This window comes from Agelaius tricolor, unplaced genomic scaffold, assembly GCF_023055355.1.
Source record: "Agelaius tricolor isolate 1412-34295 unplaced genomic scaffold, bAgeTri1.0.p SCAF_18, whole genome shotgun sequence".
Lineage (NCBI taxonomy): Eukaryota > Metazoa > Chordata > Aves > Passeriformes > Icteridae > Agelaius > Agelaius tricolor.
Genome location: NW_027269278.1, coordinates 16,872,922 through 16,889,043, shown reverse-complemented (window position 1 = coordinate 16,889,043; position 16,122 = coordinate 16,872,922). Strand labels below are relative to the sequence as shown.

At 52.4% G+C, this 16,122-nt stretch overlaps 1 protein-coding gene across 1 annotated transcript in view; it reads right to left on the bottom strand.

The window, feature by feature from the left end:
• NEURL1B (neuralized E3 ubiquitin protein ligase 1B) overlaps nucleotides 1-4,107 on the bottom strand; it is a 33,445-nt gene extending 29,338 nt beyond the window's left edge. The window contains exon 1 of the mRNA XM_071443595.1: nucleotides 3,980-4,107. Within this exon, the coding sequence (XP_071299696.1) occupies nucleotides 3,980-4,010 (31 nt within the window). The 5' untranslated portion in view covers nucleotides 4,011-4,107. The remainder of the gene's footprint in view (nucleotides 1-3,979) is intronic.
• Between the last annotated feature and the right edge of the window lie 12,015 nt (nucleotides 4,108-16,122).

Below are 16,122 nucleotides of genomic sequence, written 5' to 3'. Positions count from 1 at the left end.
ACTCCTCCCACAGTGCATCACTAGCAGCTGAAGGAGGAGGGACCAGTAACAAATCTAAACAAAAGTGCTCCTTCAAGTGAGATTTCAGCCCCTGGAAAAGGCAGAGAGATCTTTTCCCACTGCATGGACTTTGCTCCTCATTTCTTAGAGGAGAACTGAATCAGTATTTTCAAAAGGCATACACAGAAATGTCTTTTTTAACCCACATGCTGTGAATTCCTGCTGCTCTGCCTTATCCAGCACCCTCCAAGCATCCCTGTTTGGCCTGGCAGGTGGGAGCACCAGCCTGGTGAAGGCCTAAACTTGGGATTTCTGCCTTGTTGAGGGTGGGTTAATGATTAGAAGCCTTTTCCTTAAGAATACAAAATAATTTCTTGCACCGAAGTGACTTGTGCCAGAACAAGCCCCATTCTCCCTCGTGTTTACCAGACACAAATGCCACTCATACTTGGTATTCCTCACAGTTGTGAGGAAGGCTGTGGGAGAAGCACAGCAATCAGATCCCAGCCAGATTCTAAAAAGGGAATTTGGCTGCTTTGTTAAATACCAATGCCCCTATTTGGGTCAGGACCAACAGCTGGATCCCCAAGTCCTTCCCTTGTGCCTGGGCTGGCGAGTGCCTGCTGTGTCCAGCAGCTGCCACCTTCCCCTGTCACCAGGGCTCACAGACGCTGCTCCTTCAAGCCTTTCCCTGGATCAGAGGAATTTTCCCCTCTCCCAAGCCTGCCCTGCCGAGGTCCCGGCTCCCACTGGTTTTTAACCCTTTCCTGAGCCCTGTGTGTGCCTGCAGGAAGGAGCCCCGTGGAGGAAGGAGCCCTATCCACGACACCAGGGTGCTGTGTGCAGCTCCCTGCCTCTCTCACCCCAGCTCCAGAGCGATTCCCTGCAGCAAAACAGGCACAGAGCCACAAATCCCACAAATCCCACAAATCCCACAGATGCAGCAGCTCCTGGCCCACTCTGCAGCCCAGCCCAGGTGCTGCCCATCACCTGCAGGAGCCAGGACAACCCCGTGCCTCAAAAACCAACAACCCCCTAACCCAGCTGCCCGCAGATCACCTCGGGCCGTGGGCAGGGAGGCGAGGGGAGCAGGGAAACAGCGACATCCATGCCCAGCCTGTGTGGAGCCGCTCCTGCCGGAGCATCCCGAGCGCCGCGGGGCAGCAGCCGCGTGTGTCGGGTGTCGTTTCGCTGTCCCCCAGAGAACAGCGGCTTCCAGCAGCACCTCAGGCCTGTTGTTAAGCGCATCTGACACATCCCAGCTCCTTTCCCTTCAATGCCTCCCCAGGAGCTGCGTCTCATTAGGCGCAGCCTCATTACTCGCGTGGGTGCCGCTCCGCTCGGAACCTCGCTGTTAATCTGACAAAGCCCGGGCCCATTGTGTGCTGACCATCGGATACTGGGCAAACACGAGTTTCCCAAGCTCCCGGCACGAATTCCTCCGGCACCGATAGCGTGTGCTCTTGCATGGCTCCGCGGAAACGCGTGGAGGAACGGATGGGGCTGGGCGAGGGTTTGAAGATGCAACAGGAACGGTTTGATCAAGCACATTCGGACAAAGTCGGGTATAAAAATGAGTTGTCTTCAACAGGATTTCAAATTGAATTCTGCTGTTTGAGAAAAGCATTGCCATTTCTGTGTAAAACCTGAATTGCTGCTTGTTTGGCTCTTCCAGGAGCCAGGTCCCTCCACATTCCCTCTACGTCTGATTGCATTGAAAAAGCTTTTTCTACCTTTAGCTATTTATGGTGAACAAAACGACCAAAGTGATTCTGCACTGAATCAATTTAAGTAAGCAAATTTCAGTTTGAAGACGTTCTGTTTGATTGTTTGGGTTTTATTAAGAAGTCTCTCCAGTCCGTGGGACAGAGAACAATTCCTCTGTTTGTCAAAATGAAAGTGCCTTGCTCAGTCTGCAGGGTGAAGAAAGAGGTGCATTCTGGACCAAGAAGAGGAAAGACTTAATTCTGACTGATTATCTTTGAGTAATTCTAAACAGCCCTCACATTTATAAATGGGACTTCATCCAACCATTCAGTCCCCCGGAAAAAACTTTCTAATTTTCAAAAGGACTGTTCCAAGAACAGCTCTAAACCTGCTTCCCTCCGCAATGCCATTTGGATAATGAAAGACAAACAATCCATCCAAAATTCAATTTCATATGAAAAATTGCTGAATGGGGTCCAACCCGACAAAAGAAATTCATAAACTTCCAAACTGCAAGCATCCAAAGGCTCCTCTGCAGCCACAGGTTAACAGCTCCTTTGGGCTGTCATTACTCTTGTAAAAAGCAAACTAAATTTGGGGAAAAGACATTTCCAGCATCATCCAGCCCTCAGCAGAGGCATTCAAGTGTCCTGCATAGCTTTGCCTTGCGCAATTTGACAAATGTTTGCAAATGGACCATCCCCAGCGCTGCGATCCTCCCAGACAGCCTCCACCTGGAGGGACACCACCGAGATTTTCTAGGCCACCAGAGCAAACGTTTGAGCTGGGAGGTCTCCATAAATCAAACCTTCATTTTTCTCCCCCCCCTCCCTCCCTCCATCAAACTTTTCCTCTTTAACAACTCCTTTTGAAAGCACCGCGAGGAAGTCCTGAATGGCGGAGCTGCTGTGAAGCTGATGTCATCCCTTTTTTTAAATTCACGTGTGGAGGGCTGAGCATGTGGAGGCTGCTCAGGAGAGACTGTTCTAGCACCAGGCAGAAGGGCTGGTACAACTCCCAGCCTTCTGGAACGGAGCTCTCAGCAAGATCCCACCACGGCCCAGCAGGTACAGATATTTTTCCTTCGGGAAGTTCCAGCCTGACCGGGGTAACCTCTGCTGACCCAAAGACGTTTCCCCGGATTTGATTTTTTTTTTTTTCCCCTCCCAGGTTTTTTGCATGTGCCCCCAGCTGAAAAGCCAAAAAGCGAAATAAATTTCCTCCAAGGTCATGCACTCCTCACGATGTCTTTATTTGCCAGTTGGCGAAGTATTGAAAAAAATGAAGACTTCCGTATTGTGAGAGGAGCTAATGTCCCATTTAAATGTAATAGAGAACGAGAGGAGATGCAACTAGAAATCTAATCACTGCTTCATAGCTAAACCACGAGCTTAGCAGCTTTCTTTTGTGCCCTGAAGGTCCCAGGCACCCTCTCTTTGCAAAGACAATATATGGCACATCCAAATGCTAATCTATTCCTCTCTTTATTTCTATATTCAGCTCCCTGGCTGATTACAGGCAGACGTGTATGTGTTCAATAGGTCCTCCTGCTTCTTTAAATAAGTTTAATAATACCCTTTTTATTTATGGGAGCCTGAAGTACAAAGGATGCAATGCAGGAGCTCTGCAAGAGCAGAAAAGAGAAGAAAAGCAAAGTAGCTGAAGATACAGCCTGGCAAGGGCTCAGTAATTCAACACTGTTGATTCTATAGAGACCAACTGCTTTTATTATGCACAGATTCTCCGAGGGGGGAGAGAGCCCCACAGTTACGAACTTGCAAAGGAAAAGAATCTGAACGTCTCTTGTCTGAGTGCAGAATTGGCTAAAAAGGCAATTTTAAAGGCAGGGCAGCCCACCGACCATTTCACCCGGCCACTCCGCACAACTGACGTCTCTCCCCACTAAAAAGTTGTATTAAAATAATATAACGAGAAGGGGAAATGAAGCAGAGAGCCCCTCCGAGGAGTGGCTGCGAGGGCTGGGAAGCGCCGCTCCAGCTGCGGGATCAGCCCCGCTTCACCCCGCGCTCAGCATCCCCGCCCGCCGCGCATCGCCGGCAGCGAGCGGCTCGGAAAAACCCCTGAAACGCCCGAACGCCCGGCTCCTCCGGGCATCGCCGACACGCTCGGCTTCCCCGGGCATCGCCCACACGCTCGGCTTCTCCCGGGGAGCCTCGGACCGCGGAGGGGCGGCACGGCCGCCCTCGCTCGCCCGCAGCATCCCCGGGGCAGGAGGCGCCCCCCGCCCGCAGCCCCGCGGCCCCGGCGGTACCTGCCAGCGTCTTGTGCACCGTGTTGCCCATCGCTCGCTCGCTCGGCGGCGCGGCGGAGCCCGGGGCCGCCCGGAGCTCCGCAGGGCCATGGACAGCGCCCGCCTCCCGCCGCCGCTCCGCGCCCGCCCCCGCCCCGCCCCGCGGAGCCGCCCCGCCCGAGCCGCGGGTGCCGCTGCTGTGCCCCAATCCTGCCCCGGTGCCTCGCCGGGATGTGCCCCTGTACCCCCATCCCTGTCCCTGTCCCTCGCCGGGATGTGCCGCTGCTGTGCCCCAATCCTGCCCCTGTGCCTCGCTGGGATGTGCCGCTGTGCCCCCATCCCTGTCCCTGTGCCTCGCCGGGATGTGCCGCTGCTGTGCCCCAATCCTGCCCCTGTGCCTCGCTGGGATGTGCCGCTGCTGTGCCCCAATCCTGTCCCTGTGCCTCGCCGGGATGTGCCGCTGCTCTGACCCAATCCTGCCCCTGTGCCTCGCCGGGATGTGCCGCTGCTGTGCCCCAGTCGTGCCCCTGTGCCTCGCCGGGATGTGCCCCTGTGCCCCCTGTTCCTGTCCCGGTGCCTCGCCGGGATGTGCCCCTGTGCCCCCATCCCTGTCCCTGTGCCCCCGATCCCTGTCCCGGTGCCTCTCCGGGATGTGCCGCTGTGCCCCCATCCCTCCACCAGTGCCTCTCCAGAATGAGTCTCTCTCCTTCCCATCCCTGTCCCGGTGTCTCTCCTGGATGAGCCGCTCTGCTCCCTGTCCCTGTCCCGGTGCCTCTCCGGGTTGCACCCACTGGCACCTGTCGGAGGAGCTGCCAGCCGGGGATTTGGGCCAACACGGGCCCGGATCTCCCCCGAAGCCCCCAGAGACCTCCGACAGACGTTTGGCCTCACCCTCCTAGGGTAAAAAAAAGAATCCTCTTTCTCCCGTGGCACAAGCACACCTCTCCATCAGCAACACCTTCCCGAAGGGCACAGCTGCACTGGGGAGCACTGGGAGCCGACAGAGCTGAGCCCTCTCCCTCTCCGTGCCATTTCCTTGCGGGTGACCTTGGCTAAGCCACTTTGCATCTCGGTGACACGGCTTCCCCACCTGGGCACCGAGGGAATTAGCAGCAGCGTTGTGTCGGCAAAGGCGTGATTAGTTCGAAGCACGGCGGTGACCAAGGACACCTCAGCCCACAGCCGAGAGCTCAGCACCGACAGAATCGGCTCCACAGCTTCCCTCCTTCGGATCTCAGACGGAAAAACACCTTTGGAGCCCCCCTGGAGAAGAACAAGGCTCCCTCCCCACCCCTCCCTCCTCCTGGCCCGAGGGGTGACGATGCCTTCCCTCCCTGCCCAGCTTCCAGAGTTTTAAGACTTTAGAATTGGGAGCCTCAGAGCTCCAAAATGTTCTGCAGCCAGCACCTTGGGCTGATGACACGGTGCACAGTGCTGGGAAAAAGTGTCCCCTGGCAGGAGTCACATCTCTGGGCTGTCACAGAACCTGGGACACAAAAGGAAAAGTGGGAAGAGGGGGAGAGCCAAGGAATAGTAGCTCAATAGCCTGACAGAGATCAGCCTCTGATCTATTATAGAGAAGCTAAAATAACAAGCCTTTAATCCCTAGATCATGTTGAACAGGTCAAGTGTGGCTCAAGAGATGAGAGAGGACAGAAAAACCCAATTTCCAGCATTTTTTCGCTATCATAGGGATTTGTTAAAAATGGGATTATTGAGTGAGACACCAGCAGCTGTTCTTAAAAGCGCCTGCACCCATCTGCTGTCTCCTTGGGTTAGCACATGTCTCCCACTCCCTTTGCTGCAGGAGCTGTCAGAGGGCAGCAGGAGCCCAGTGCTCCTCCAGGGGGACAAGGGGAGGGCGGCAATGTCACCCTCTTGTCACGGAGGGGAAAGTCCTTGTGTCACCAGACAGCGGGAGGCTCCGCGAGTCGCGGCTGCTTTCCCTCAGCAGGGAGTGGCAGTTGTTATTTTAGGGCTTCAATTCGCCTTCAAAAGCCGGCGGCAGCAGCCGGGGGCTGCTCATGTGTGTGCCGTGTGCGGGCTGGGTGTCACCTCCCTGTCCCTGTCCCTGTCCCTCCTGCCACACCCCGGCCACACCAGCCCGCACACTGCCCGCCCCAAGGGTGTCCCAGCCCTTCCTCCTCCCCAAAACGGGGTAAAAATAGAAGACAATGAAACGGGAATGCACATCCTTGGGACACGGAGGTTGCCTGCAGGAGTGCAACCAGCATTCCCGCTCTTGGCATTGTGAAAACAGAGAGTTTGTTAACATAACCTGCTTCTCACAATGCAAAACAACACTCCTGGGAAAGGGTTCAGCCAGGAGGATTCTCACCCTCCCCAGAAAGAGAGAGTCAAAGAGAGCCAGGACTGGACCCTGAGCAGGGCCTGAGCAGCACTGCAAAGTCAGCCTGGAGAAAAGCAGAAACTGCCCCAAGCAAGGCTCCACAGACAGAAGCTCATTAGCATTTTAAGATTCTTTCTGCTCCAGCAAGTTTTGATAACTCTTGATCACAACACACTTCAGCAATTTCCTCTGTGTGCCTCTGAAGAAATCTCCTTCCCTGTCTGCCCTGGCTGGCCAGGCACAGCCTGACCTGCACACACAGCTCTGCTCTATCTGCACTCCCAGAAACACAAAACTGTAATCTCACCTAAGCTCCTTCCCAGCAATTTTTACCACTAGACCTCAGAGCGTTTTGCAGACAAGGTGAGTGACAATATCCTCATTTCATGAGGGATGAAACCAAGCCACAGAGAACCCAGGAGATTTGTACAAGGTCACAGCTTGGCCATGGGCAAACTGGGGAGCAGAGCTCTGGAGCAGCCACAAAACTGAGCTGGATCCAGCTTGCAGGACTGGCCACTTTTAGCTGCACACATTTTAGTTGCTTCTCCCTCTGCATTTTCTATTGCTCCCCATAACAAATTCATCTTAGTGGGATCAGTGGAGTCTGATCAGGATAATATTATGCAAAGGAAAAAGTCTTTGGGAGGCTTTCTGTATCCCACTGATGTCAGACAGCTGCTTCCCAGCTCAGTGTAATCACTTCTAAATCTCACTGTGCAGGGGTGTGTATCCAGGCCTTTCAAAATGGACCAAAAAAATAAAAAAATAAAAAGAAAAGAGAGACAAATTTCTTCCTGAATCAAAAATGTGATGAATTCCACTTGAGGTTTGTCGCAGACAGGAATCTGACACAAACCTTCCTCTAAGCACCCACACAGGCCAGGCCTTTCTCTCAGAGAGGGAAATATTAGCAGTGATATAAACACGTTTGTATAAATGTAATGTTCCCAAAGATGCACAAAGCTTACAAGGAACAGCTAAACTTCCACTGATTGTTACCAGCCCAACGAGGGACTCTTCTTACGGCATCGGATGGGTTTCATTGTCTTTGTAAATCCCCCGGGGGCTCGAGTTTTGGGGGCTGGAAGCCGCAGTGAGCTGTAAGGTACCACTGGGAGCAGCTGCCACTCGTGTCTCTAACAGATGGCAGCAAATAATGACAGGCTGGGCTCTTCCAGCAACAGCCAGACAAAACCCTGAGAAATCTGAGTGTCTGTGGGGCTGGGAGCCCTCCTGCCCTCCAGGGGAGCCTCCTCCCATCCCAGATCCCTGTTCGGGGTGGGATCACCTTCCCTGGCTGGCAGAGCCCCTGGCTGCCTCCACAAACAGCTCTGCCCCTCCACTCTCAAACTGGCCAGGTCAGTCCCATTCACAGAGCAATCCCTTGGAGCTCCCAGAGTTCTCTGTCCTTCCCAAAGAGCAGATTCCTGCACCCAGCCCTGCTGCACAGCCCAGGCACTGCCAGCTGCTCCTGTTTCACACCCTGCACCCTCAGCCCTGGCTCCTTTCCCTTCTCTGTGACTGAATCTGAGGAGAGGCTCAGAGCATCCATTTCCTTTCCAGCTCCATCTGCCTGCAGCTCTGAGGCTGCCCAAACCTCCTTCCCTTCCATCACCTTGAAACCTCCCTTTCCTTCCCCTGCTTAGCAGGAGCTCCCTGGGAATTCTCAGAGGCTGCAGATGGAAAATCCCCTAAAAAAGACACCAGGGGACTGTCCCAGCCTAAAATGCCCTTCCAGCTTGCAAACACCACCATGGCCAAGAGAGTGCAGCTCCTCTGAATGCACATCAGTGACATTCAACGCATTTTCTTCAACAGGTGCTCATCCAGCATGGAAGCAATTCCTTCCTCCTGACACCAGTTCATTTCCCTGGCTGTGCTGGGTGCTTTTATGAGCTTCCCCCTGGAGCTCCTGCCAGCACCTTGTGCTTTCTCCCCTCCTCCTCCTGGCTGAAGGGCCTGTCCAGGAGAGAGCAGATTTGCCTGATCAAAGCAAATGTAACTCGTCTCACAACTTCCCAGCCTCCGCATCTTGCCTATGGAAGGAGAGTACTAATAAGCCTCTCTCCTACTTGGAGATGAGTGGAAAAAAAAAAAAAAAGAAGAAAAAAAAAAGCTGAATTCCCATCACACACACTTAAAGAGGTATTTGTTTAGGAGGGATGCATGTACAGAGCATCCTCCAGCAGCACACAAAGCCCTCCTGCCACCCACGCCTCCTGACTGCTGGCAGCAATTCCCTCCCTGCCCTGCTCCCTGCACCAGCACAGGATGCTCAGGGTCTCCACAGGTCACTCTCCCAAACTGGTTCCGACTTCTTTTTTCCCCTCTAAGAAATGAAGGGAAGCAGGAGGTTCCAGCACAACAGTAGGAAAATCTTGCAAAGAGCTTCTTGAACTGGCCTTGACTACGCAGAGGCTGAAGCTGTTTCCTGATCCTTGCCCTCAGAGCCTGCTGGAGGCTTGGCTTATTTACCCAAAACTGGAACACTAAACCACACTTTGTGGAGTATAGGGCAGAGTGCTGTGACCCACAGGATGTGGTGCAGCCAGGGAAGGGAAGCCTGCAGGGATGGATGGATTTTGTGCTCAGATGCCCAAAGGAGCAGGGAGCACCTGCCCTGATGGGGTTCTCCGCTCAGGGTGCAGGTTGTGACACGTGCCAGCCACACAGGGGATGCAGAAGCCACCTCTGACAAGATGCCAGAGCAGCTCTGAGCTGAGGAACATGTGGGCATTGCTGGCAGAAAGGGATCTGGCCACGGATTCCTCAGCTGCAGGAATTAAAGCCCAGGCAGAGAGAGGAAAAGGAAATGGTGAAACCACAGCACAGCTCAGTGTCACTCACAGCTGCCACGTCCCAAGTGGCTTTGGAAGGATAATGACAGTCCCCAAACAGCAGCAGAGGCTGCCAGCAAGGGCAGGAGCTGGGGTGGCAGCGAGGATGATGATGATGATGATGATGCAGGGAGGAACAAGGAGAACAGAGGCACAAAGGGAGAGACTTGTGACAGCATCTTCTCCTGGGGAAAGTGTGCCTGGGCTAATTCCACACCCTTCATGCTATAGGTAAACAAAGCTGCTTTCTCTCCACCTTCCCAGGGCTGTGGGGAGGAGAGGGCTCCTGGCCATGAGGGACCAAGGGCCATCCCTGCAGCCCTCAATTCCAGCCCTGCTGGGAGATGCTCCCTTGCCAGCCCCAGAGCAGTGCCCTTTCCTCCTGTGGGGGTGGAGGGTGGGCTGGGCCCATGGAAGGAAGAAATTCCAATTTAGAAACAAACAGAGGCAGTTCCTATTATTGTTAGTGGGATGTCAGCATCTCTGGTCCCCAGCACCACTGTCAACAAACAGGCTCACAAATGCTCCTTCAGCATCAGCCAAAATAACATCCATGAAAGCATCTATAACTCAGCATTCACTACACACACAACAAGCTCTCCTTCTTCTTTTTAAATCCAGTCTTGTCCACGTAATTTTAACATAAAGGAACTGGTTGTGGGCTGTGTTACCAAATGAGTCATCATTTTATGTGACAGTGTAATATGATTTAGAGAATTCTTGGCACACCAGCGTGGATTATGCATTATAATCTCTTAATTTGGGCTCTCAGTGCTGTGTGCCAGAGCCTGGAGCAGGAGGGAAGGAGCAGGAGGGAATTGCAGCCCGAGCTCTGCTCCTGCTCTGCTGTGTGACCTTCACAAATTTGGTACCCTCCTCCTGCCCTCCTTCCTTCATCTGCAGAGCAGGAGCACGCCTGAGTCTTCAGCAGGGTCAGCTAATGCTCACCCAGGAGGTTTTAAGAACATTATGTAAAAGCAAATTGTTATTTCAGAAAGGCAAGGAAAGCAGGAGGACTCTGCAGTGCAACAGGCTGATCTTGGGAAGGGCTGGATGCAGCCTCTGGGTGCTGGGTACCAATCCCAGGCCAAGTGGGGACAAGGATTTTCAGATGGTGAGGAGGAATTCCGAACAGGAAACCTGGAGGTTTGCAATCTGCGACTCTTTGGAAAACGAGCATTGTTTCTGACAAATATCAATTAAATAAATAAATAAATGCTTGGGGAAGCTCCTCTCCCCTTCCCCTTCCCCTTGGGGAGGCTCTCAGTGTCCATGGGGATGGGCAGCCTCCACAGGGGAAGTGGAAGTGTGTGTGACCCAGGAGCTGGGGACGCTCATCCACTTCAGGCTGGCCCGAAATTCCGGAATCAGCTTCCCCAGAGAGGAAAATCTGGGATCAGAGAGTGCTCTGGAGATCCAAACAAACAAACCCAGAGTGCAACATCTGCCAGGGTTACCCCTGAGCCCCAGGATTTCCATTCACGTGCTTCTGGGAAATGCAAACTGACCCATATTTAGCCAAGGGGCACTGGGCAGGCAGGAGAGAGGGTGCCCATTCCCAGATCCATCCCTGAATCCCTGAATCCCTGAATCTCTGACATCTGCCTTGCACCATTCCCAAACCCATCCCTGAATCCCTGACATCTGCCTTGCACCATTCCCAAACACATCCCTGAATCCCTGATCTGCCTCTGTACCAGTCCCAAATCCATCCCATCCCTGAATCTCTGACATCTGCCTTGCACCATTCCCAAACACATCCCATCCCTGAATCCCTGACATCTGCCTCTGCACCATTCCCAAACCCATCCCTGAATCCCTGATCTGCCTTGCCCCATTCCCAAATCCATCCCTGAACCCCTGATCTGCCTTGCCCCATTCCCAAACCCATCCCTGAACCCCTGATCTGCCTTGCCCCATTCCCAAACCCATCCCTGAACCCCTGATCTGCCTTGCCCCATTCCCAAACCCATCCCTGAACCCCTGATCTGCCTCTGTACCATTCCCAAATCCATCCCTGAATCCCTGACCTGCCTTGCCCCATTCCCAAATCCATCCCTGAACCCCTGATCTGCCTTGCCCCATTCCCACAGCCCCTGCTCTGGGATCAGAGGCAGCAGCATTCCCACAAGCCAGCAGGATGCATTTCATGAGACACGAATACCACATGACAGATTCTGAGAGACTGAGAAATCCTCCCCAGAAGGAGGAAGAAAATTCTGAGGAAGAAATGAAAAAGAAAAAACAACCAAAACCCCCTACATTTGCTGGCAGGAGGGTTTCTCTGAGCGCTGTGAAAAGCAGCCAAGGCAAATCTGTCAGAACTGGGAGAGAAAAGCAGGGCTGGGGCTGCCTAAAGCCCAGCTTTTCCCAGGACAGCTCTCAGTGGCAGACAAAGCAGGCAGACAGAATTGTCTGACCTCTGGGAGCTCTTTGGGGAGCAGATGACAAGTGAGAAACACAAACAGAGGAGCTCATCTGCCCCTGCTTGGAGCTCTTTCACCTGTTACTGATTTCCCCAGGCAGGGCAATGACTGAAAGGCCACTTGGAAATGCAGCACTTGATAATATTTTACATTTTAGGTGCTCATGGGAAAACCAAACCAAACCAAACCAAAACAAGACAAATCCTGCATTTACTCCCTGTCACCTTCTAAAAACAGGACCAACTTCTTAAGTCTCTACTTAGGAGTTATTCTCTTGAAATAAAGCACTAAGAGAGGACACAGAGCTACTGGATAGGCAGAAAATTATCCAGGAAAAAACCATCTTTCACTCCTTGCCCGACCCTCCTGAACTTTTCATGCACAATAGAGCAAAAAGGAGCTGACCCTTGGTGACCTGCAGTTAATTTATAAGCAAGAATCTCTGTGCCCAGGCAATGCCTGTGCTCCTGTGCCACTAGCAGGCACAAAGGCACTGCCTGAGGGGCTGGGGGACAGCTTCTCATGGGCAGGGGCAGAGCAGAGCCCACCAAAACCCTGCAGCTCTGCCCAGCTGCACCTGCCATGCCAGGGCCTGTCCCCAGGCTGTCATCTCTGGGGAAAAACACCCATGGGGTGAGCCAGGGACACAGAGCCACTGGGATATTGAACTGAACACCCACAGGGCTTATGGAGAGAACCCAGCCCAGCAGGAGATGCTCAGGATGTCCCTCAGCCTTGGCTGTGGGCTCACAGCTGGGCTCTGCAGGGATTCCTGGCTTTTCCCTGGGGGTTTCCTAGAAGGGATTCCCTCCTGGGAAATCAGACCAGCTGACAGAAAACAGGATTGGGCTGGGGGCTTCAGGTCTGGCCCTGCTGTGGGCTCCTCTGGCTTGCCCCAAGGAGGGGGACACGCAGGGCATCGTCTCTGCTGCCCAAAGGGCACTGCCTGGAGAGCAGGAGGGACACATGTGGCAGCTCCCCAGGTCACCTGAGCCCTCCCCTCCCTGCTCAGCATCTCCCACAGCACCCCTGGCCACAGCACAGCTCCTTGCAGGGCCCTCCTGCAGCCTCTCTCAGCTCTGAGGCTGGTGCCAGCTCCCACCCTCCTCCAGAACCCCCCAGAGCAGGCAGAATTCACCCAAATTCCAGCCAAATCAGCCCAAACAGCAGAGCACCCCTGAGCAGGAGGGCAGCAAGGGGTGGCAGGGACAATTCACAGCAGCAGTGCCACCAAACACCCTGGGAGCCCCAACCACAATCCACACATGGCTTGGGAAAAAATCTGGGATGAAAGAGAACCCAAATGAGAGGCACTCACCAGATTTCCCCTTAGTGAGAGCCCAGCAGGGCAGCAGGAGTGCTGTCACCCTTTGGGAGCTGCAGCTCTCCCATCAATGCCACCTCCTCTTTGTCACAGATTGTCCCTCCAGAGCTGTGCCATCGAATCCTGACCCCATGCTTGTCACAGACATCTTTTATGAAAAATCCTTTTTTTAGGAGTTTTCCTCCGGAGAAGCTGAGAGGCTTCAGGAACAAAATGTAACCAATGATTATCTGCTGCTGTGGAATGCAACAGGTGCATCTGGGATTGGCCCATGTTGGTTGTTTCTAATTAATGGCCAATCACAGCCCAGCTGGCTCGGACAGAGAGTCTGAGCCACAAACCTTTGTTATCATTCTTTCCTATTCTATTCTTAGCCGGCCTTCTGAGGAAATCCTTTCTTCTATTCTTTCAGTATAGTTTTAATATAATATATATCATAAAATAATAAATCAAACCTTCTGAAACATGGAGTCAGCTCCTCATCCCTTCCCTCATGCTCAGACCCCTGTGACACTGTTGGTCACACATGTTGGACACTGCTGCCTTCATCCCCAGCCCTGAGAGCACCAGCCCAGCGACAGAGCCCCAGCTCAGCTCTCCTGCTTGGGGCAGAACAAGCCATGATTTATAGACTGATGTACACACATGCCCAGCTATTCATCCTTGCAGCAAACGCTTCATGAAGTGTGCCCCAAGCCTTTGTGAATCGAGCAATTCTCTGCTCAGACAATCAATTCCTGACTGAGACTCTGCAGGGAAAGACATCATGTTGCAGGAATGCTGCAGAAGCTGTTGCATATACTGTTTCCTTTGTTGAGAATAGCATCTTTGCCTTGGATATATTTTTTTTCCCCTCCTTAGCCATTTAATTTCATGAAACGGGGCCCGGTTCCAGCAGGCAAGAAGATTTTGCTTCTCCTTTCCCGAAAGGCTGAGAAACCAGATTTAAAAAATGTGCTTAGTGGGCGTTTGGTGGGACGAATTCTCTCCCAGAGTTCGGCATTTCTGAGCTAGAGCAAGAGCTACATTGCATATGGTGCCTGCTTTTTCTTCCCTAGCAGGTAGCCTAGAGATTTGCTGCCTTTTCTGCCATGAAAAAAAAAAAAAAAATCAGAATAACTGCTTTGATTCAAAAAAAAAAATCCTGCAAGAGGTTTCAGGTTGGACCTTTTGACCAAAAGGCTGGGTTCAGGAATTTGTAGAAGTGCTTGTGTGTAATAAAAAGCAAATTATTGTGTAATAATTAAGTGTAATAAAAAAAGCAAATTATTCCTTGCCAGCCACCTAAAGGGCAGGGACTCTCTGGGGCAGGGCCTGTGGGGCTCTCTGCAGCCCAGACCAAACTCTGCAGGGATTTTCCCACTCCAGGGCTCACCAAGAACCACGGAAAAAATAAAAATAAAAACGCTTTGGAGGCAGCAGGGGTTGAGCTGTCTGTAGCAGCAGATGGAGCTGCCTGGGATGGCAGCAGGAGCACAGCTGTGACACAGAGCTGGGTGCAGGGGACCTTTGGGCACCACTGCCCTGCACAACGGGGCAGCTCTCGGGCTGGCCCTGCCCTCTGGAGCCACGGCCAGGCCTGGCTCTGTGTCCCCACTGTGGGAAAAGGGGCTGGGGGAGACACCAGGGAGCACAAGGGAGGGTCCAGTGTAACAGGGATCCTAAACCACTGTAACCAGGGGCCCTAAACCAGTGTAACAGGGATCCTAAACCACTGTAACCAGGGGCCCTAAACCACTGTAACAGGGATCCTAAACCACTGTAACCAGGGGCCTTACACCAGTGTAACAGGGATCCTAAACCACGGTAACCAGGGAATTTAAACCAGTGTAACAGGGATCCTAAACCACTGTAACCAGGGAATTTAAACCACTGTAACCAGGGGCCTTAAACCACTGTAACAGGGATCCTAAACCACTGTAACCAGGGAATTTTAACCACTGTAACTAGGGATTCTAAACCACTGTAACCAGGGCCCTTAAACCAGTGTAAGCAGAGATCCTAAACCACTGTAACCAGTGATCTTAAACCAGTGTAATCAGGGACTTTGAACCAGTGTAACCAGTGATCCTAAACCACTGTAACAGGGATCCTGAACCACAGTAACCAGACCTTAAGCCAGTGAAACCAGAGATCCCAAACCACTGTAACCAAGGATCCTAAACCACTGTAACCAGTGACCCTTAAATCAGCGTAATCAGTGACCTCAAACCAGGGATCCTAAGCCACTGTAACTAGTGACCTTTAACCACTGTAACCTGGGATCCTAAACTCTGTAACCAGGGATCCTAAACCACTGTACTAGTGGCCTTAAACCACTGTAACCAGGGATCCTAAACTCTGTAACCAGGGATCCTAAACCACTGTACTAGTGGCCTTAAACCACTGCAAGCAGGGATCCTAAAGCCCTGCAGAAGGACTGGTGTGGAGCCCTGGGTGCCCACAGGGGCACTGCAGGAACAGGCAGGTGCAGATCTGAGCGAGGACAGCACACAGGGAAGAGGCAGAAGGAGCAAAGCAGAAATCCCAATGAATGACACTCCTGTCCCTGTGCACCCTTATCAGCAAAAGAAAACAACTGCCAAGATGTGCTACATCTGCACAATTGTCTCCAAATTAAATGTACATCCACGTTCTATAAATATCAGTAATTCTCCTCTAAAGCATCAGTAATTCTTCAATTCTGCTGGGATTTCTTTCTTAGCTGCCAATTTTAGAGTTTTCCCAAGAGATGCTGGCTTGAACCTTCTATCTCAGCTATTAAATAAAGACAGGATATTTTTATTAAAAAAACCAAAGCACACCCTTGAGACTCAACAGTTCAGACTGGAGATAACAACCCCTGAGTCATGCAACGTGGTTTTAAGGAGACTCCAATAAATCACGGAATGGCTTGGGTTGGAAGGAACCTTAAAGATCATTTTGTTCCAACCCCACTGTCATGGGCAGGGAAATCTCTGCAGCTACAGCATCTTCCTACACCTGCACTGGCCATTTTTTTTCTGAATACAAGGCTGAGGTCTGAATCTCAATGTTGTTTACAGAGTCCCAGAGCTGTCCAACAGAGGGAGAACACTAAATTCATTACACCCCCAGGCTGCTCTGGGCTCAAAGGCCTCTCAGATGATGAGGATGCTCCAAAACTCAGGAGGACTTTACAGCCTTTCCTCTGTGCTGCTAGAGAAGTGAAATTTTGGGATGGCATTCAAACTTTCCCTTTGAAA